This window comes from Saccopteryx leptura, chromosome 5 (assembly GCF_036850995.1).
Source record: "Saccopteryx leptura isolate mSacLep1 chromosome 5, mSacLep1_pri_phased_curated, whole genome shotgun sequence".
NCBI lineage: Eukaryota > Metazoa > Chordata > Mammalia > Chiroptera > Emballonuridae > Saccopteryx > Saccopteryx leptura.
Genome location: NC_089507.1, coordinates 181134052 through 181156765, shown reverse-complemented (window position 1 = coordinate 181156765; position 22714 = coordinate 181134052). Strand labels below are relative to the sequence as shown.

Genomic DNA, 22714 nt, shown 5'->3' with positions numbered 1-22714 from the left:
TCTTGGAGCCGGGCAAAGAAGCTACGCGGGGCCTACCCTCGCTCCGAGCCACGCAGAAGCCCCTGACCAAAAGGCCGCGACAGGACGAGGAGCCAGAAGTACTCGCAGAGAGGAGCGCCTCAAGAAAGGCCGCGCGCTAACGCGGGGCAATTTATTACTCAGCCAGGGTCCAAGATGGCGACGAGCTGTGACGTAAACAAGATCTCGTGAGAGCGAAAGGGCGAGATTTAGAGGCGCCCGCGCTTTTGCCGAAGAAATGGGGCTCCCTACGGATCGCTTGAGTGTCTGCGGTGGAGAACTAGGATCTAGGGGCGGGGCGTACGCGCCGCGGTGCGTGCTGGGACCGCCATACCGTGGGCGAGGCCGGCCACTAGGCCAGAGCGCGGGAGCGTTGAAAGTGTGCTCGGGAGAGGATCTTAGCATCCTGGAAGATAAGCCGAAGGTGGTAGCCTCAGAGGTACCTGCCCCTGCCCTGGGCGAGGCTTCTGTGTAAGCCGCAGGGCCACAGCTTTTCTCTCGCCGCCGTGGTTCCACACTTGCGGCGGCGGAGCGGGAGGCCACCCTCTGGAGTCATGATGGCGCGCCCCGCCGCCCGCGGCTGGCCAGCTCGGACCTGGCGTGGCCTTCAGAAGGGTCCATTTCCACGTCAGTAAACCGGGACTCAGTAGTACCCGCTATAGAGGGTGTGAGGGTTTATGAGAAATCTCCATCCAGAATACTTGGTATTTAGGGATCTGTGGTTAACTGTTAACTGTGACTCCTAGCCATTATGGGATGGGCTCCAGACCTCTGTTTCTCCATCACACCCTTCCTTCCTGGGCGACCTATTTGTTCAGACTGAATACTGGGGGGTGGCTTGCCCCAAGCTGCCCGGTATTTCGCATTTAGTAAGAGCTGGTCCTTGTGGTATTGCTGAGACCGTTTCTTTGGAAATAGCTATGTCCGAACGTCGCAAACGCGTATTGGATAGGCTTTTCCTGTGCAATATCATACTGATGCAGCTTGCGCACTGATAGTTCAAATATTTAACACATTTGGTACTAACACCTTTTTTCTCTTTAATAGGAATGAGAAAACTAAAAAGTCCCTCGGAATTGCAAGGAAACTAGAGGAAAGTGAAAAGTCTAAAGATGAAGGCGTTTCAGACCATCTGCAGGTGGCCTAGGCGTTCCGAGGGGTTTTCTGTGGGACCGTCCCCACGTGTGGGTTTCTCTACTTCCTCTTATTCCTGTGGTCGGAAGAAAAACATGAGCCCTTATGGGGAGGTGAACCAAGAAAAGTACTCTGATTTAGTAAAGTCTGTCTTGTCATTCAGAAGCCATGCTCAGACTCCAGAGACGTTGTTTGAGGAAGACTCTTTACTCTATGGGCCTGTGAGTAAGTGTAAGCCCCCAAAGCAAGATGAGGAAGCAAGAGTTCCAGGAAACTGGTTTCCTCTCTTTGATCCAGAGAGAAACATAGAACCAAATGCAACAAGCGATGCTACAATTCCTTTGAAAATCCCATTGCGAAGTAATAATATACCAAGTGTGACCCGAGTCCTTCAGAAGACCATGACATCAGAACAGGTTTTCTATTTGGAGAGGTGGAAACAGCGGATGATTCTGAAACTGGGAGAGGATGGCTTTGCAGAATATACTTCAAGTAATTTTCTTAATTCTAGTTTTGTACTGTTCCTATGCTTTCTGGAATGTAGAGCACTTAGTGTCATTCTTTTAAAGATTTTTTTTTTAACCTTAACTAGTGAGGTATTACTTTCAAAAGATACTAGCTTTAAATAGCATTTTAAGTGAGTTAATCTGTATTAACTCACTCAATACTTGTGACAACCCTATATAGCAGGGGTCCCCAAACTTTTTACACAGGGGGCCAGTTCACTGTCCCTCAGACCTTTGGAGGGCCAGACTATAAAAAGAACTATGAACAAATCCCTTTGCACACTACACATATCTTATTTTAAAGTAAAAAAACAAAACGGGAACAAATACAATATTTAAAATAAAAAACAAGTAAATTTAAATCAACAAACTGACCAGTATTTCAATGGGAACTATGCTCCTCTCACTGACCACCAATGAAAGAGGTGCCCCTTCCGGAAGTGCGGTGGGGACCGGATAAATGGCCTCAGGGGGCCACATGCGCCCCACAGGCTGTAGTTTGGGGACCCCTGCTATATAGCATAGATACTATTCCATTTCACAAATGAAACAAGCGTGGAGATCGATACTTTGACTATATGTGTATAAAATTTATTCAATTTATAAGCTACAAACTCGTGTTAGAATCGCCTGTTTCCTTTGATTATGGAGGAGAATCAATCACCTAATAATGGAATTCTAATTATTTGTAAGGCATTCTTTTCAGAATCTAGTAAATACCCCCTTGTTCTACTTACAATGTAGACTGATAAGCCAGACTAATGGAATTAAAACAATAAACTGGAACACATGATCTCTATTTAGATCTTGGTAAATTGATATAGTCAGATGCTCTCAGGAACCGAGAATAAACTTTTGCTTTCGACTTCTTAACTTATACAAGTGAAAAGAATAACTTCCTTGAAACATTGCAATCAAAAGCAAGATAAAAAGAGGGCTGCACAGGTGAATTAGTTGATATTTTGTTAAAACTAAGTTTCACATTGATCATTCCTTAGCCTATGCTTCCCAGATAACAGTATATGTACCCTTAGTGGCACATAAGCACATTTATCTTGAAAAGTAATGCACGTATTTTAAGGCATCTTAGAACTGTGGTGTGTGCGCACGCATATGTACAGGTGTGTGTGTGTACGCAACCCATTAAATGTGGTCACTTTTTTTGTTTTTATCGAGACTGGAAGGGAGAGAGATGAGAAGCATCAACCCATAGTTGCAGCACCTCAGTTCATTGACTGCTTTCTCATATATGCCTTGACCGGGGGACTGCAGCTGAGCCAGTGACCCCTTGCTCAAGCCAGTGACCCCTTGCTTAAGCCAGTGACCATGGGGTCATGTCTGTGATCCGATGCTCAAGCCAGTGTCGGGGTTTCAAACCTGGGTCCTCAGCATCTGAGGCCAATGTTTGGTCCACTGCTCCACTGCCTAGTCTCATGTTTTAAAGAAAATTATTAAGTATGTATGTAGGTGGCACCTTGATATGGCAAAAATTGTCAAGGTCATAGCATCTTACTACATTCCTCAGCTGTTTGAGACAAGTAATTCCTGTAGGGCTGACTTAGGAAGAAATTTAATTAGTAACCACCAAACTACAGACATACTTCATTTTATTGGAATCATTTTATTGCTGTTCACTTTATTGTGTGATTCACTTTATTGTACCTCACAAGTGTTGCATTTTTACAAATTGAAAGAAAAAGATTACAACTCACTTTATTTAGATACTCACTTTATTATGGTGGTGTGATACTGAACCCCCAGCATCTCCAAGATGTGCTCATAGTCTCTGCTTTCTAAACAAGCAACATAAAAAAAAATCTTTTAATGGCATCTTAAGTGTTTTATTTGTCATTTTCCCAAGTATCTGTTTACCTTTTGAAGATTGCTGAGGATAAGAAAGTCTGACTTGCCTGACTGGTGGTGGTGCAGTGGATAGAGCATTGACTTGGGACACTAAGATCCCAGGTTCGAGACCCCAAGGTTTGGGCACAGGCTCACAAGCTTGAAGCCCAAAGTTGCTGGTTTGAGCAAGGGGTCATTGGCTCAGCTTGAGACCCTCCCTGCCCAGCCCCCTTTCTCCACACGAATGAGAAGCAATCAGTGAACAACTAAAGTGATTCAATTATGAGTTGATGCTTCTCATCTCTCTCCCTTTCTGTCTGTCAGTCTGTCACTCTCACAGGCACACTAAAGAAAAGAAAGTTTGGCTTACTTTGATTTATATGTGTTAATCATAGTGGAAATAGCTGGAGTTTATTCTTTTCAGTGTTTTGCTACTGATTTTTTTAAATTCTAAAATACCTATTTTGTGAGTTCTATCAATCAGAAGGAACATTCAAGAGATGCAAGGCCTGTGGTGGTACAGTGGATAAAGCGTTGACCTGGAACACTGAGGTCGCACACTCAAAATCCTGGGCTTGCGTAGTCAAGGCTCATAGAAGAAACAACTATGAGTAGATACTTCCTGCTCTTCCCTTTCTCTCTCTCTCAAATTAAAATAAATCTTTAAAAAAGAAGAATATTGGAGACTTATGAATATAAATGCCCTTGATATACTTGGAGTTAAAAACATTGCACTTTATTTTCTTTAACTTACTGAGTGAATACTCTGACTTGACGCTAGCTGCAATAAATCTTGAATCTTTTGAAACTTACTTTTGACAAATTGAATTTTAATGTTCTGAGCCTTACAATCTAAGGGAGACTGTAATCTAGATTCCCACGTTTGTTGCCTTTGATATGCGAAGACCCTAGCCAGAGATTGTCTGCAGTGGGGAATGAGTTGGCTATTTGCTTGGCAGTTGATGAAGCAGTTTTTGTCTTCCTGTTTTTAACATGTTTGTGTTCTGCTTCCCTAAGCTAGTCTGTAGATGAATACACTTCTTTTTCCTAGGCTTTTTATTTCCCATCAGTCTTAAATTTTTGTAGGCTTTTCTTTGCTAACATTAAGCCCCATTGAGCTAAGTAAAATTGGAGTAGTATGCCTTAATTGCTGAGTTGAATTTCATTCCACTTTCCAAGAAATTTCCCAGAAGTGATTCCTTTTTTTTGCTAGTGGTAGAACTGACGTTTCAAAAATCTTTGTAAAAAAATACCTGATAAATGTAATATGGTTTGATAGTACCTCATTAGATGAGATTGTTTTTCTCATTTCTGTGGGTCTGTTGCCAAGCATGGGTATTTCTTACTGTTTCTGTGTGTATCTGAATGATGGCTCCTGAATTGACCTTCCTTGCTCTGTTGTGTGGTGGACTAGAATGAACACAGACTCTAGTGTCGGTCCAGCTTTTTCCTTGTGGGCAAATTAACAGCTCTGGCTAGGCCTCATTCATTTAAATGAGGGTAATGATCCTTACTTACTTTGCTGATTGTTGTATTTGAAAGCAGGAAGGCCACTGTTTAGCACAATGCCCCTCTTTCCTTCCCTTACAGAGAGTCAAGGGAATATGTAGTATTTCTTTCATTTGTTGAATATGTTTATGGTCTTTTAAAAGTATATGAGGAAAAAAATTCAGGACAGAGCAAGGGTCCTAGGCTGTTCAACCATTTAAAAAAGTGCAAGAGAATGTCACATATTTTCCTTCACTCCTTCCAAATCCCGCAAAATCCTCACAATAATTTCTTGTTTTTAATTTGTATGTGCTTTGATTTTCATTTTTTGGTAATTACTAAGCCTGTAAGTAAAAGGTTTCCCACAGTTTTTATGTCCATAATTAAGTTTAGTTGTAAAAGAAGTGTAAACTAAAGTACAGTTTTCTAAATTTCTAATAATTATATACCACACCAGTTAACTTACTAAACTGAATACTTAATTTCACAGTATCATAAATTAGGTGTGTTCCTATAGCCCTCAACTCTTTCATTTTAGTTTTGGCCTAATTAGAAATACTTGACTTTAATCCATTTTATTGCCAAATTATCTCAGTCCTTTTGGTTTTCAAAGTATTCTTAGGTTTCACAAAGGCTGAAATGTGGTGTCTTGAATTGTCACTTAAAAGTAAATTTTGTATGTTTTTTAGCACTGACTTGGTCTTTTTTTTTTTTCCTTTTTCCTTGATTTTCTTTTCAGATATATTTTTACAAGGCAAACGGTTCCATGAAGCTTTGGAAAGCATACTTTCACCCCAGGGGAACCTGAAGGAGAGAGAGGAAAACCTCGAATCTGGCTACATCGAAAGCGTCCAGCATATTTTGAAAGATGTCAGTGGAGTTCGAGCTCTTGAGAGTGCTGTTCATCATGAGACCTTGAAGTATGTGGGTCTGCTGGACTGCGTGGCTGAGTACCAGTAAGTACTTGGTTGTTTCTGTCAAAGTGTAGAGGTAAATTAATAATGTGGGATGGGGCCTGGCAAGGTAGCTCAGTTGGTTAGAACATAGTCCCAATATGCCAAGATTGGGGGTTCGGTTCCTGATCAGGGCACATAAAAGAATTAACCAGTGAATGCATAAATACGTAAAGCAACAAATTGATGTTTCGCTCTCTCAAATCAATTTTGAAAAAAAAATTATTATTATTTTGATAGACAGAGAAAGGGACAGGTAGGGACAGACAGACAGGAAGGGGAGAGAAATGAGAAGCATCAATTCTTGGTTGTGCACCTGAGTTGTTCATTGACTGCTTTCTCTATGTACCTTGACCTGGGGGGCTATAGCAGACCAAGTGACTCCTAGCTCAAGCCAGCGACCTTGGGGTCATGTCCATGATCCCACGCTCAAGCCAGCGACCCTTCACTCAAGCTGGTGAGCTCGTGCTCAAGCCGGCGACCTCGGGGTTTCAAACTTGGGTCCTCTGTGTTGCAATCCAATGCTCTATCCACTGTGCCACCAACTGTTTGGGCCAGTTTTGAAAATTTTTAATAATGCTGGGTGGACAGATGGTGCCTGTCAAACACAACTTTTTCCTCTTAACTCCTTGTTCAAGGTGCAGCCTCTGTAAAGTAAAAACCTATTTGATAGGTAAAGGAATTGGGTAAGGATGGATACGGGGGAAAGATCCTTGTATATCTATTCCAAAATTGAAGTGTTTGGTGGAGAAAAGATGTAACTTTTCAGTGTCCTTAACTAAGATGGCCTATTTTTTAGCATGTTCTTCCTCCCCACCCCTCAGGCCAGTTACCAGCCGTAAGATCCAATTTGATTTCTGCATTTTCTTTCTTGTTACCCTAAAAATAGCATCTTGCTCTGTTATCCCTGAAAATCATCTGTTTTCCTGCTTTCTGGATAGTTTTTGATATGAATGGGAACTCTGAGAGTACTCCAGCTTCCTGTGGTTTTAAATTGCTTCTCTTAACTGTTTTTCCCACTTGCTCAAGATTCTAAGGGTATATACCTGAAGATATCCCTGTCCCAAAAATGTATGTGAGCAGTTCAACAGAATGGGAGAAAAAAATCCTGTGTGTAACCCTTGGAACTCTAGTTAAAATTTAAATTTAAAGAATTTGACAATACTGTATTTATTACTCTGGAAAGTACATTTAGGCTTCCATACAGTTTTGTGCTTATAAGGTATTTTCCCCTGCTGAGGAAGAAGGAAGGGCGTAGCCACGAAGTGTGGATAAGTAAAGGTTTTATTTAGTACAGTGCATCCTGCCCGAAGAGGTTCTCTGGTCCTGGGGGACAGAGGCTAGGGAAGTCGCATGGGGTGATCCACGTGGGAGATATTTAGAGGGTCTCTAGGGTGGTCGAGCTAATATGACGTGGTGAAATCTCACTGGCTGGCTGACGGTCGCTCTTTTCCAAAGGGCTCCTGGGAAGTTTCTTTTGGCGCGCTTGGTTGTGGGCGGTTCTAGCCAAGTTCTCCGATCTGAGTTTCTCACGTGACCTTCCCCATTGCTGACTACCCTTACTACAGTGCTATATAGCTATGTCATATCTTAGAAGAGCTCTATGTACCTAGAAATTTAGTAGGCTATTTTTGACTGCCCTTTGGATTAATCATTGGAGCCATAGCCTACAAGAAGTTCCTGTCCCTGGCCAGTTAGCTCAGTCGGTTTGAGCATTGGCCCCAAAACACCAAGGTTGCGTGTTTGATCCCCAGTCAGGACACATGGAATACACACCTAAGTGGAATAGCAAATGAGTACTTTCCTCTCTCTATCTCCCTTCCTCACTCTGTTTCTCTAAAATCATTCAATAAAATTAAAAAAAAATAAAAATTTCTGACACTAGCCACTTCATAGGGACCACAAAATACATCTGCAGGACTGCTGGGTTTTTTTGCTCTTGACATAGAGTGTGTCAGCGTTGATAATATGGACATTGAACATTTTTGAAACTAAGGTTTTGGAAATGTAAAAATAACTTTTTATGGGTAATATGTGTACCTGAAACTAATATAATATTGTGTGCCAACTGTAATTGAAGAATTTTTAAAAAGATACCCACCTCACTCTTTTTTTAAATGTTTTTAATGTGATAAAAGACAAAATTGGCTGTTTACTTTTAAGTGTATAATTAAATGGTATTAAGTACATAATGTGCAGCCCTCACCACCATACATCTCCATTATACATTTCATCTGTTAGAACTGAAATTCTGTACCCATTTAAATAGTAACCTCCCCATTTCTCCCCCTACTTTCAGCTGCTGTGAACCACCATTCTACTTCCTGTCTCTGAATTTGAGTACTCTTAAGTACCTCATATATGTGGAATCATATAGTATTTACCTTTTTCTGACAGCTTATTTCATTACTGCGTAATGTCCTTAAGGTTTATCTATGTTGTAAGCATATGTCAGATTTTCCTGTCTTTTTTAGGCTGATTAGTATTACATTTTATGTATATATATATATATTTCACTTATATATTCATCCATCATTGAATACTTGGGTTGCTTTCAGGTTTTGGATATTATGAATAATTCTGTTATGAACATGGGTACATGAATATCTCTTCAAGACTGCTTTTAATTTTTTTGGATAAATGCCAGAAGTGGAATTGCTAGATCATATGGTAATTCTGTTTAATTTTTTGAAAAACCTCCATACTGTATTTTATTGGGGCAGTGCCATTTTATATTCCCAATAGTGCATAAAGATTCCAGTTTCTTCATATTCTCTCTAACACTTGTTATTTTATGAGGTGGGTTTTTTTTTTTTTTTTTTTGGTTGGTTGGTTGGTCGTTTTTTATTTTAGAGTGAGAGGACAGGGAAGAGAGAGAGAGAAAAACATCTATTTGTTGTACCACTCATTTGTGCATTCATTGGTTGATTCTTGTATGTGCCCTGACTGGAGATCAAACCTGCAACCTTGGCTTATCAGGCTAATGCTACAATTTGTTTTTTGGGTTTTTTTATAGTAGCCATGGGTATGAGGTGTGATACCTCATTGTGGAGTTCATTTGCATTTCCCTAATCATTTCATGTGCTGATTGGCCATTTGTTTATTTAATTTCATTGGTGTTTTGTTTTTTGTTGTTGAGGTGTAGAAGTTTTTTATGTATTCTGGATATTAATCCTTTTTCAAATACGTCATTTGAAAAATTTTCTTCCGTTCTGTCGATTACCCTTTCACTCTATTGATAGTGTCTTTTGATGCATAAATTTAAATTTTTTCCTGTAATCCAGTTTGTCTATTTTTCCTTTTGTTGACTGTGCCTTTGGTGTCTTATCCTATAAATCATTGCCAAATCAAATATCATTAAACTTTGGCCCTGTGTTTTAAGTCTTCTGTTTAGGTTATGGATCCATTTTGAGTTACTTTTTGCGTATAACATTAAGTGGGAGTTCAGCTTCATTCTTTGGCGTGTGAATATCCAGTTTTCCCAACATGTGACTATATAGACGAGGGCTTATTTCTGGGCTCGCTATTCTGTTCCATTGGCCTATATGTTTGTCCTTATCCCAGTACTGCACTATTTCAATTACGGTAGCTTTGTAGTAAGTTTCTAAATCAGCAAGTGTGAATCCTCAGTTTTGGTTTTTTTCAAGATTGTTTTGGCTATTTTAGGATAGGTTTTTCTATTTTTGCAAAAAATGTCACTGGGATTTTTAGACATTGCATTAAATTTATAGATTGCTTTCTGTAGTATGAACATCTTAACAATATTAAATCTTCCAATCCATGAACATGGAATGTGTTTCCATTTCATTTGTTTTCTTTCATTTCTTTCAGCAAAGATTTGTAGTTTTCATTATACATGTCTTTCACCTCTTTTGTTAATTACTAAGTTTTATTCATTGCAATGCTATTATAAATGAAGTTATAATTTTCTTTTCAAATTAGATAATACTGTTGATTTTTGTGTGTGGACTTTGTATTGTATCTCTCTATTTCACTGAATTTATTTATTAGTTCCTCCTTTTCTTGTGGATTCCTTTTTATTTTTTTGAGAGACAGGAAGGGAAAGAGATGAGAAGCATTAACTCAAAGTTGTATCACTTCTTAGTTATTCATTGATTGCTTCTCATACATGCCTTAATGGGGGGGGGGGGGGGCTCAAGCTAAACCAGTGACCCCTTGCTCAAGCCAGCAACTATGGTATCATGTTGATAACCCCACACTCAAGCCTCTGATCAAGCTGGTGAACCTGTGCTCAAGCTGGCCACCTCTGGGTTTTGAACCTGGGACCTCAATGCCCCAGGTTGATGCTCTATCCACTGTGCCACCACTGGTCAGGCTTGGCTTTTATGGAGTCTTTAAAGGTTTTTGACATAGACGATTATAACATCTGTGAACAGGGATAATTTTACTTCTTCCTTTCCAATTTATATGCTTTTTATTTCTTTGCATTGCTTAGCTGCTAAAACACCCAGTATTCTGTTGAATAGAAGTGGTGAAAACAGACAGCCTAGTCTTATTCCTTGATCTTAGAGAAAAACCTTTCACTCTTTTACATTGTAAATGTTTACTGTGAGTTTTTTTATATGTGGCTTTTATTATGTTGAGTAATTTTTAATCCTAATTTGTTGTGTGTTTTTATCATGAAAGGGTATTTAATTTTTCAAATGCTTTTTCTGCATCAATTGAGATAATTTTGTGGTTTTCTTCATTTTGTTAATGTGGTATATTACATTGATTGATTTCTGTATGTTGAACCATCATTGAATTCCAGGCATAAATCCTACTTGGTCGTAGTATACAATCTTTTTAATAAGTTGCTGAATTTGTTTAGTATTTTGCATCAGCGTTCATAGGGATATTGGTCTGTAGTGTTTTTTTTGTAGTGTGATTGGCTTTGGTATCAGGGTAATGCTGGATTCAGAAAATTAGTTGCGAAGAGCTCATTACTTTTCAATTTTTTAAAAAAAGTTTTAGAAGGATTGGTATTATTTCTTTAAATGTTTGGTAGAGCTCTCTCTTTTCCAGGAGCATGTTAGCACCTTCCACTCTTCTCCTCCCCACCTCTTCTTTCCCCCAGGAGTGTTTTCCTTGCCTCTCTGTTTCTTCTAAGCTCTAAGGGACCCCACGAGACTTGAACCAAGGAAGCAATGGGCGGCAGCAGTTTGTCAGGGCTAACCCCCTGAATCTGTCTCCAAGGTCCCCTTTTCTTTTACTTTCCACCTACATGGCCAGTAAATTCTTCCTTTACTTGCTGCAAAAAAAAAGAAAAAAGAAAAAAAGTTTGGTAGAATTCACCAGGAAACCTACCAGGTTCAGGGCTTTTATTTGCCAGATTTTTTTTTTAAATGAAAGGAGGGGAGACAGACTTTGCATGTGCCCCAACCAGAATCCACTGGGCAACTCCCATCTGGAGCCGATGCTCAAATCAAGTGAGCTACCCTCGGTGCCTGGGGCCGACACTCAGACCAGCTGAGCTATCTTCAGTGCCTGGGACTGACAGTTGACCAATTGAGTCACTGGCTGCCCAAGGGGAAGAGAGAGAGAAGGGGAAGAGAAGCAGATGGTTGCTTCTCCTGTGTGTCCTGACCGGGAATTGAACCCAGGACATCCATATGCCCGGCCAAAGCTCTATCCAGTGAGCCACTGGCTAGGGCCTTTTAACTTTTTTTGTTTTTTTTTTGTTTGTTTTCTGAAGCTGGAAACAGGAAGAGACAGTCAGACAGACTCCCGCATGCGCTGCCTCTCCGGGGCGTTGCTCTGCCACGACCAGAGCCACTCTAGCGCCTGGGGCAGAGGCCAAGGAGCCATCCCCAGCGCCCGGGCCATCTCCATCTTTGCTCCAATGGAGCCTTGGCGGGAGGGGAAGAGAGAGACAGAGAGGAAGGAGGGGGGAGGGGTGGAGAAGCAAATGGGCGCTTCTCCTATGTGCCCTGGCCGGGAATTGAACCCGGGTCCCCCGCATGCCAGGCCGACGCTCTACCGCTGAGCCAACCGGCCAGGGCCTTAACTTTTTTTTGAATGCCATAACACCTTGTCTATTTTTACTTATTTTTATTTTTATTTCATCGATTTTAGAGAGTGAGAGAAACATTGATTTGTTGTTCTACTTATTTATGCATTCATTGGTTGATTTTTGTCTGTGTCCTGATGGGGAATCAAACCCACATCCTTGTTATATCGGGCTCTAACCAACTGAACTACTAGATTTTTAATTACTGATTCAGTCTTCTTATTAATCATGGATCTATTCATATGTTTTATTTATTCATGATTTAGTACTGGTAGGTTTTGTGTTTCTAGGAATTTGTTCATTTCATTTAGGTTATTCAACTTTTTGGTGTACAGTTTTTCATAGTACTCTTAATCCTTTTTATTTTTATTTTTGTTTATTCATTTTATTGAGAGAGGAAGGGAGAGAGAGAGACAGGAACATCTCGCTGTTCCCCTATGCACCCTGACTGGGAATAGCCCGGCAACTTTTGTGCTTCAGGATGGTGCTCCAACTAACTGCGCTGTCCGGCCAGCGCAATCCTTTTTATTTCTGTAGAATCAGTAGTAATGTCCACAACTCATTTTTAGTTTTTGTAATTCTAGTCTTTTCGCTTTTTTTCAAAGTCCATAGAGTTAAAAGGTTTTTCAATTTTGTTGATCTCAAAGAAACTTTTGGTTTTATTGATTTTACTCTATATCCTTTTTCTGTACCCTGTTACATTTATCTCTGCTCAAATCTTTATTTCTTTTCTTCTGCAAAGTTTGGTTTGCTTCTTAATTTCTGGTTACTTATGTTGTATGATTAGGTTGTGATTTTATTCTTTTTAGTTTTTTAAATTTTATTTATTGAGAATAACATTGTTGTTACTTATATAAGCATTGATTGGTTGATTTTTGTATGTGCCCTGACCAAGTATTAAACCCAAAACTGTGGTGTATTGGGAGAGCTCTAACCAGCTGAGCTACCTGGCTAGGGCTTTTTTTTAAAATTATTTATTGATTAATTTCAGAGAAACAGGGAGAGAGAGATACATACAGTCATTTGTTGTTCCACTTAGTTGAATATTCATTGATCACTTCCCATATGTACCCTGACCAGGGATCAAATCTGCAACCTTGGTGTTTTGGGACAGTTCTCTAACCAATCTTTTTTTGGGTTTTAATGTAAGCATTTATAGCTATCATTTTTCCTCTTCACATTTTTTCACTGTATCTCATATTTTTGGTATGTTGCATTTTAATTTTCATTTGTCTTTAAATAGTCTCTGATATCCCTTGTGTTTTCTTTGGTTAAGAGTGTTAATTACCACAATTTGGTAGTTTTCCAGTTTTACTTATGTTACTAATTTCAAACTTCATCCCATTGTGATCAGAGAATATATACTTTGTATAGTGTCTATCTTTTTTAATAAATTGAGACTAACTTATGGTGTTTCCTAGAAAATGTCCAATGGCCACTTGAGAAGCTTTGTATTATGTTATTGGGTAGAGTGGTTTATTGTGTTATTTTCAGGTTTCTTTTTCCTTACTTAAATTCTCTTTGGTTATTCTATCTATTATTAAGAATAATATATTGAGATCTCCAACTATTATTGTAGAACTGTATTTTTCCACTCAATTTTGTCATGTTGGCCCTGGCTGGTTGGCTAAGTAGATAGAGTGTCAGCCCAGTGTGGATGTCCTGCGTTCAATTGCCGGTCAGGGCACAAAGGAGAAGCAACCATCTGCTTCTCTGCCCCTCCCTATTCCCCTTCTCTATCTCCCTCTTTCTCTTTTTCCCTTCCCTCAGCCATGGCTTGATTGGTTTGAGTACATCGGCCCCAGGTGCTGAGGGGGATGATGGCTCAGGGGAGCCACCACCTCGGATGCTAAAAATAACTGAGTTGCGAGCCTAGCTCCGGTTGGGCAGAGCATCGGCCCCAGATAGGGGTTGCCAGTAGATCCTGGTCAGGGTGCATGCAGGAGTCTGTCTCTATCTCTCCTCTCACTTAGAAAAGAAGTGAAAAAAAAACACCAAATCAATTTTCTCATGTTTTCTTCATATATATTTTGCTGGTTTCTAACTAGCTGCATATATCAATATGTTTATAATTGTTGTACCTTCTTGCTGAACTGAACCTTTTATTAATATATAATGTCTTTGTCTCTTGTCACCTTTTTTTATTTAAAGTGTATTTTGCCTGATACTAGAGCCACTGTTGCTCTTCTGGTTACTATTTGCATAGAATATCTTTTTCTCACCTTTCAGTGTATTTACATCTTTGGATGGATTGTGTGTTTTTATTCATTCTTCCAGTCTCTGTCTTTTGGAGTTTTAATTTGTTTATATCTAAAGTGATTGCTGATAATGAGCCATTTTGCTATTTTTTGCTATATGTCTTACAGCTTTTTTGTCTCTTATTTCCTGTATTGTATTTTTTTGTTCAATTTTTGTAGTGAAATGTTTCAATTCCTCTTTCCTTTTGTGTATATTCTGTAGTTGTTTTCCTTATAATTAACATGAGGATTACATTTAACATCCTAGTTATAATAATTACTATATTTCCCCATGTATAAGATGCACCCTTTTTTGAAAAATTTGGGGTCTAAAAACTGGGTGCATCTTATACAGTGGTTGTAGGTTTTTGTTGTTTTTACAGAGACAGAGTCAGAGAGAAGGATAAATAGGGACAGACAGACAAGAACAGAGAGAGATGAGAAGCGTCAATCATCAGTTTTTCGTTGCAATACCTTAGTTGTTCATTGATTGCTTTCTCATACGTGCCTTGACTGGGGGGCCACAGCAGACGGAGTAACCCCTTGCTCGAGCCAGCGACCTTGGGTCCAAGTTGGTGAGCCTTGCTCAAACCAGATGAGCCTGCACTCAAGCTGGCGACCTTGGGGTCTTGAACCTGGGTCCTCTGCATCTCAGTCCAACACTCTATCCACTGCTCCACCGCTTGGTCAGGCGGTTGTAGGTTTTTTTATTTGCATTTCCTGCTTTTTTGTTCTTGTTTTTGTGCTCATTATTGAAACAGTGATTCATCATCAGACACAGATAGGGACAATCTAATGGATGGGAGTTTTGACAGTGATGAGTTGTGTGAATTTTATGATGAATAAAACTTGAGTTCAATAACTTTATGTAATTTTTTTTTTTCAAATTTCGGGCCCCAAAATTAAGGTGTGCCTTATACATGGGGAAATGTGGTAACTTTGGAAATCAGATTCTCCCTCCACCCCAGGGTTTGCTGAGTTTGGGGGATTATTATTGTAGGCTCCCTCTGTGCAAACATCAGTCTGATATAGCAACCTGAGGCCTTCTCGGGTCTTTTCTGAGCCTTTCCCTGGACAGGTGCAGTCACTTTCTAATTCCCTCCATATGCAGTTGTGTTTGGATGTTGTAGTCTTTAGTGTCTGACTCCCAGAAGGAAATAAAGAGGAAAATGGAGGGGGTGGTGAATGCCAGCTCTTTAAATCCCCTGGAAGTCACTTCAGCGGGCCGAGGTGAGTCTTGCAACAGTGGGGGAGGTGCATCTACAATAGCCACCTTCCTCTTTGTCTGCACCTGTGTGCTATCAGTGATGAAAACACTGACCTCTGACATTCGGAGGAGATGGTCCTTTTTGTCCACTCTGACTCCCACAGCTTTATACTAGCTGCTTCAAGAACATGTGCTCCAGGCTTTCTGTGGACTATATTTCCATAATAGTTATGTCAGACAGATTCTGCCAATGCATTTGTTTTCTAGGTAGGCAGACAGATTTTTGGTACTTCCTACTTTGCCATCTTTCAGAATCCTTTACCAACATTCTTTTTTCAACCTCTGTTTAGAAAGGCCTTATGAGCCTGTCCAGTGGCAGTGCAGTGGATAGAGCATCACCCTGGGATGCTGAGGTTCCAGATTCAAAACCCTGAGGTCGCTGGCCTGAGCACAGGTTCGCGCCAGCTTGAGTGTGGGGTCACCAGCATTATCGTGGGATCATTGACATGATCCTGAGGTCACTGGCTTGAAGTTCAAAATCCGCTGACTTGAGCAAGGAATTAGTTGGCTCGGCTTGAGCTCCTCACCCCCCATCAAGGCATGTTTGAGAAACAATCAGTGAACAACTAAAGTGACTGAATTACAAGTTGATGATTCTTCTCATCTCTCTCCCGTCTTGTCTCTATCTCAAAAAAATAAAAAGTCTTTGTGATTCTGAGATATTTTATGACTCTGTGTATAATCATTTGCCCCACCCCGATTTACTAACAAAGAATACTAAACCCTACTTTTGTTTACTTGAATATATATTTTAGAGATCTTATTAGCTTACATAGATCTGCAACATTTTCTCTTTTAATAATTGTCTACCACTCATAATTAACAGTTATTAATACATTGTCACATTTGTTTTCAATGTTTAAAATATATATAGAACATTACAATCTAAGCTCACATCACTTTTGCAATTTTTTTTTTTTTTTTTTTACAGGGACAGAGAGAGAATCAGAGAGAGGGACAGGTAGGGACAGACAGACAGGAATGGGGAGAGATGAGAAGCATCAATCATCAGGTTTTTTTTGTTGTTGTTGTTGTGACACCTTAGTTGGTCATTGATTGCTTTCTCATATGTGCCTTGACCATGGGGCTACAGCAGACCGAGTAACCCCTTGCTTGAGCCAGCGACCTTGGGTCCAAGCTGGTGAGCTTTTTCTCAAGCCAGATGAGCCCACGCTCAAGCTGGTGATGTCGGGGTCTCGAACCTGGGTCCTCATCATCCCAGTCCGATGCTCTATCCACTGCACCACCGCCTGGTCAGGCTAAGCTCATATGACCTTTAACCTCCTCTTTCCTTCTCTCACAATACCCTGGCCAAAGACAGTCCCTGTTGTGAGTTTGGTACTGTGCCCTTCCAGTCTACTTTCTGTACCACTTTCCGTGCACACCAGTATTGTGAGTGATGCACACACAACATCTGTTCTCTGTACTCTCATACACATGCATGCACACAATGCTGTGCTTAATCCACAAGTACATTCTGTCTTGTTACACACGTATCTGTGAGAGTCACAATATATATAGAAATCTCTAGACTGCAAATCTCTAATATCACAAAGCTGGTAAGAAATTGGGCTCTGGAGCCAGGCTTCCTTGCTTTTCATCTTAACCTTGGGCTAGTTACTTGGTCTCTCTGTACCTCAGTTTATTCATCTGTAAAATAAGACAAATAATAGTACCTACCTCATTAGGGTTGATAGAAAGATTGAATGAAATATTCCCTATACAGTGCTTAAACTCAAAAAAAATGTTAGAATTATTATTTTGACCCTGTTCTCTTCTATTACTGCTGTTTGGTATTCCATTGTATGAATAAACCGCATCCATCTCCCTATTGGGAACATTCAAATTTTTCAGATTACAAACTACTGCAGTAAACGTGTCTCCTGGTACTATTGCGAGGTTTTCTCTAGGCTAACGTACAAGTTCAGTTGTTTGTTTTGGCAGTTGATATATGTGGTTTGGGTAGTCATTTGATCTCAAGTAAGCCTGGGCATGAATATTTCTTAAGTTTTCCAGGCACTGTCATTTGCATGCAAAATATCAAACCATTGCTGTCCTCCAGTCCATACCTAAAAGGGAAATTGCTGGGTGATAGCGTGTGTGCATTTTAAGTTTCCAGAGATAGGAGTGTGCTCATTTGTGGGCACCTTTTTTCTTTTTTCTATTAAGTGAAAGGAGGGGAGATATATAGACAGATTTCCACGTGTGCCTTGACCAAATCAACCAAGCTATCCTCAGTGCTCAGGGCTGACACTTGCACCAATTGAGCCACTAGCGCAAGAAGAGAGGAGAGAGAGAAAGGGGAGGAGGGGAAGAGAAGAAATTGTTGCTTCTCATGTGTGCCCACTGGGGATCAAACCTGGGACATCAATACGCCAGGCCAGTGCTCTATCCACTGAGTAACCAGCCCCTGTGTACCCCTTTAATAACACAATGTTAGTAATTTCAGTAACCTTGTATCTTGTAATTTCAATCTGCATTTTACAAAAATTAGGCTGTGCATCTTTTTATTTGTTTAAGAGCTATTTGTAGATGTCTTACTGCAATTTTAATTGGGTTTATACTACAAAGATTTTTTTTTCACATGACTTAAGTTCTACAAGTTATAGTCCTTGCTAAAAACAGTGGGTCATGGCAAAAATCTTTATTTTTAGGGTATATTGATTTATTCAAGGAAGAGAACTTGGAATGGCAATTAGATTTCAATGTCTTAATATAAAACAATGTAAAATAACCTACTAGTAACTTTTTATATCAATTATATGTTGAAAATAAAATGGGTTAAATAAAATACTAAAATTTTACCTATTTTGTCTTTTTTGATGTGACTACTAGAACATTTCAAATGACATGTAGCTTATATCTTTTTGTAATTTTAAACAGTGCTACTGGTAGAGTGATTTTATAAATACTTTGTATAAATTATAATTCTAGAGCTATGATGACAGGTAGGTAACATACATAGTTCTATAAAATCTCCCTCTAAACTACTGATTTTGAAATTAAAGCCCTGAAAGTCAGAGTCAACAGATAGAGCCCTTTGAGAGTTACTAGTTAACAATCCACTTGCCCACCCTGTGATCCTTTTCACTGGAGTTGGCAAGTATAAAATCCCATCAGAATAGGGGAGGAGTGTGGGTGCACTGGATAGTGTTGATGGATTTGAACTCCAGCCTTAGTTTTTGAGCAAGAGAATTTCTGAAGCACCATGATGTTTAGTCTTTTATGATGAGGACTTTGCTATTGGTCTGTCGTGGTTCATTCTGATAGGCATTTGAAGCAAAATTAACTAAGGTAATAATAGGTGTAGGTTCCACTCCCCTATTAGAGGAAAGGAGGCCTTGGAAGTTCCAAGGAATTTTGGGAGAGTGTAGAAACTTTTTTTCTTCTCTTCCAAGTGAGAGGAGGGGAGATGGAGTGACAGACTCCTGCATGCGCCCCAACCATGATCCACTCAGCAACCCCTGTCTGGGGCCATGCTTGAACTGAGCTATTTTTAGTGCCTGAGGTGAAGGTTTCACAGAGCCATCCTCAGTGCCTGAGGCCAATGCATTCAAACTAATTGAGCCATGGCTGCAGGAGGGGAGGAGAGAGAGAAGGGGCGAAGGAGGGGTGGAGAAGCAGATGATTGCTTCTCCTGTGTACCCTGACCAGGAATCAAACCCACGACATCCACATGCTGGGCCAACGCTCTACCACTGAGCCAACTGGCCAAGATCTAGAAGCGAACTGTGGGAAAGTTGTTTCCCAGCCCTCCCACCTGGGCCTGCACCTATGGGTTTCATTGGTACAATTTAGGAAACAGTTTCCATCAAACCTGACAGGCTCATTTACTGAGTAACATGCTCAAAGGAAAGAGAACATCAGACCTTTCAATTCCGAACAGGTATGTCTCAGAGTAGCTGCCTCTTTGGCAAGTGCCGAGTAGAAGCAACAGTCATTGGGTGAACTATTACCTACAAAGACTTACTTTGGTTTCTCTTTAGAGGCAACTTGTGTGTGATTGATTGGAAGACATCGGAGAAACCGAAACCTTCCATCCGAAATACATTTGATAACCCGCTGCAGGTTGTGGCGTATGTGGGTGCGATAAACCATGATGCCAACTATAGCTTTCAGGTCAGGACACTGAGCTCTGCTCCACGCTTATTTGTAGCCTCTTAACTCCTTATGGTTCTTACTCTGTTTGAATCCCACTGCTTACTTTGTTCCTTGATCACCTTCCACTTTTGAAAGCATTTTCTCCTTCTTCTGGAGCTTTTTATTCTTGTCCATAGTTCTTTAATAATGACAGTCTGTATTCAGCATCTTATCTGTCATCTTGGTGTTTCTCTGTATCCTGGAACAGTCTTTCATCAGTCGTCTTGGAAATTGAGTTAGGAGATGTTACTGTAGATTGTGTTCTGAGTTTGCCCTGGAGTAAGAAGGAAATGAACCTAAACTCTCGTCCTACTCTGCTGCTTCCTAGGTTCGGTGTGGCTTAATTGTGGTGGCCTACAAAGATGGATCCCCTGCCCACCCACACTTCATGGACACAGCGCTGTGTTCCCAGTACTGGGCGAAGTGGCTTCTTCGACTAGAAGAATATACAAAGAAGAACCAGAATGTTCAGAAAACAGATTAGGGGCAGGACACTATTTGGGAACATTCAACACTTTCTCACCGTTTGGGAAAATGTACTGCTGTTTACTATGGCCTAAAATGGAGGTCCCACAGGACTGAGAGCTGCATTAACACAAGCAGAAGTATTAATTGTTGAAATCTATTGCAACCAAAAAGACTAGAAGGCAGAAAGGTTAGATATAAAGAACTGGACTTCCACACAAAAAAGACCAGCTGTGCTACCTCTGATTATGATTTACCTGAAAAAGGGCAAGCAGGATTGGCAGTGTTGGTGGCTCTCTGACCCCGTGTGGGCCTTTCTGTGTCCAGGGCAGGATGCCCAGTCTTTGAACTGCAGTTGGAAGGCAGTGAGGCTTGGTGTGCCGAGCATTTTCCCAGGGTACACCAGGAGGGAAAGGGGCCACACAGCCCCGGGTGTGTGGGGGAGAACTTGCATCAGCCAACTACCACTGCCAGCAGTTTCCTAGAACTGGTGTGTGTAGTGAGGCTTTCTGTCTATTTCTTTGGGAAAGAAAATTACCATGTAACATCTTTGAAACATAAATAGGTGATTCCTTAGCCTCAAATAAATACTGCTCTCTGGAAAGATGAAGCATGTTCACCATATCATTGGCAGTATCCCTTGGCATACCACTGAATCGCCCCCAGAAATAGTAGCTGTATTCTGGTTTGAGTCCTTGAATCACATCCATAGAGAAATATATCATTTGTGGAATTTTTCAGCCCTGGGGAACAATAATGCAATCTATTTTTTATGTGTTTTATAAGTAATAAAAATTATTGGTTGTCATAGGTTTGGGAAACTTAAATAAATCCCCACTATAGTCCCGAGGGATGGGTCCCTTTTCTTATGGAGGGGGTTAGCATTTAAGTTACAGTTACTGTCTTAAAATCATATGGGGCTATAATTACTTTGTTTTATTAACCATGAATTATAAGAAAAAATATAAGGTGTGAGGAAAGTAATGAAGTTTGGGGGTTTTTATTTTGGGGCTTTTAAAAAAGTGCTTATAGATTAATTTTTAAAACCTGGAAGTTTTTAAAGTGGTATAATTGTTATTAAATTCAGAATTATACCACTGGCCCAGTAGTTTTGGTGTGTGTTTTATGTAAATGAACACAAGGAGGTGTCCTGAATCATGTCACCTGGTAAGAGAAGTAAGGTTCGGGTAGGAAACAGGAGGCTGCGGGTGACCTATTGACTCTGCACATCTGCATTTTTGAAGTAGCATATATTCCTGTAACATAATTTCCAAAGTTAGAAATCAAGTGAGAAAACTAAAAATTGTACTACCAGATTTTTCCACACAGTCCTAATACATTATTACCCTGTTAGGGTAATGTAAATGTACCTTAGACCTGTCACTTTGGTCTGAGAGTCTCCCAAGCTAATGATGGTATGAAGAGTTCCAGAAAGACCCTTAGCAGCTGACCAAGAAGACATGGTTGGTAGGACTGTGAAGGTAGTCTCTGGGTACTCCAGTTTCTCACTGCAATCCTGGTGATCTTCAGATCTCACCAGTTAAAGAAAGAATCTTCTGAGAAGGAAATGTCAGGGAAAAAAGTAATTTTCATTCCCAAGGCAAAAGGAGAACACCAAATCTGAGTTTCTAAATGAGGGGTGGAGAAGCAGATGGTTGCTTCTCCTGTGTGCCCTGACCAGGAATCAAACCCACGACATCCACATGCTGGGCCAACGCTCTACCACTGAGCCAACTGGCCAGGACCTAGAAGCGAACTGTGGGAAAGTTGTTTCCCAGCCCTCCCACCTGGGCCTGCACCTGTGGATTTCATTGGTACAATTTAGGAAACAGTTTCCATCAAACCTGACAGGCTCATTTACTGAGTAACGGGCTTAAAGGAAAGAGAACATCAGACCTTTCAAATCCGAACAGGTATGTCTCTCGCTAAAAAAAAAAATTACCTCAATTGGAGACTCTCTTATCACAAATCCTGTTTCATTCACAATTTCTTAGGGGAACAGGTGGTATACAAAAATTAGTAACATAAATGTTAGTTCTTCATTGCGGCTCCTTACTTGTCTATTGATAGCTTTCTCATATGTTCCTTGACCAGGGGGGCTCCAGCTTAGCTAGTAACACTTTGCTCAAGCCAGTGACCCTGGGGTTTCGAACGTGGGTCCTCAGCCAATGCTCTATTGATACACTGCGCCACCGCCTGGTCAGCTAATCAAAAAATTTTTAAAAGGAAGTATGGTGGGGTGATGGGTATATAATGTAATCAACAGTTCAAATGCTATAGAAATGTTTCCCTGAAACCTATGTATACTCTTATTAGTCAATGTCACAACATTAAACTTAGTTTTCTAAATAAAATTATTTTTCAAAAAAGGAAGTATTGCTTATCCAAGGGGGCACCTCACAGAAGGACAAAATGCACCCGTATAGTAGAACTTTGAGACAGTTCATTAGCTTCAAAGCTGCCTGCATTTCCTTCTGCGACTCTACGCATCCTTTTTTTTTTTTTTTTAATTTTATTTATTCATTTTAAAGAGAGGAGACGGACAGATAGAGAAGGGAGGGAGGAGCAGGAAGCATCAACTCCCATGTGTGCCTTGACTAGGGAAGCCTGGGGTTTCAAACCAGCGACCTCAGTGTTTCAGGTTGACGCTTTTA

At 40.4% G+C, this 22714-nt stretch overlaps 1 protein-coding gene across 4 annotated transcripts; it reads left to right on the top strand.

Moving 5' to 3' along the window:
* Positions 1-36: 36 nt before the first annotated feature.
* MGME1 (mitochondrial genome maintenance exonuclease 1) lies at positions 37-22401 on the top strand. Of its 4 annotated transcripts, none has more exons than XM_066387085.1 (5): positions 37-457; positions 1066-1377; positions 5728-5944; positions 19442-19574; positions 19924-22401. In XM_066387085.1, the coding sequence occupies exons 2-5, from the start codon at positions 1131-1133 to the stop codon at positions 20077-20079; spliced, it is 753 nt and encodes a 250-aa protein (XP_066243182.1). In that variant the 5' UTR covers positions 37-457; positions 1066-1130; the 3' UTR covers positions 20080-22401. The 4 variants fall into 4 exon arrangements, with proteins under 4 accessions (XP_066243182.1, XP_066243180.1, XP_066243179.1 ...); XM_066387083.1 differs by having other exon boundaries at positions 37-442; positions 1066-1644; positions 19924-22400; XM_066387082.1 differs by having other exon boundaries at positions 1066-1644; positions 19924-22400.
* Positions 22402-22714: the final 313 nt, after the last annotated feature.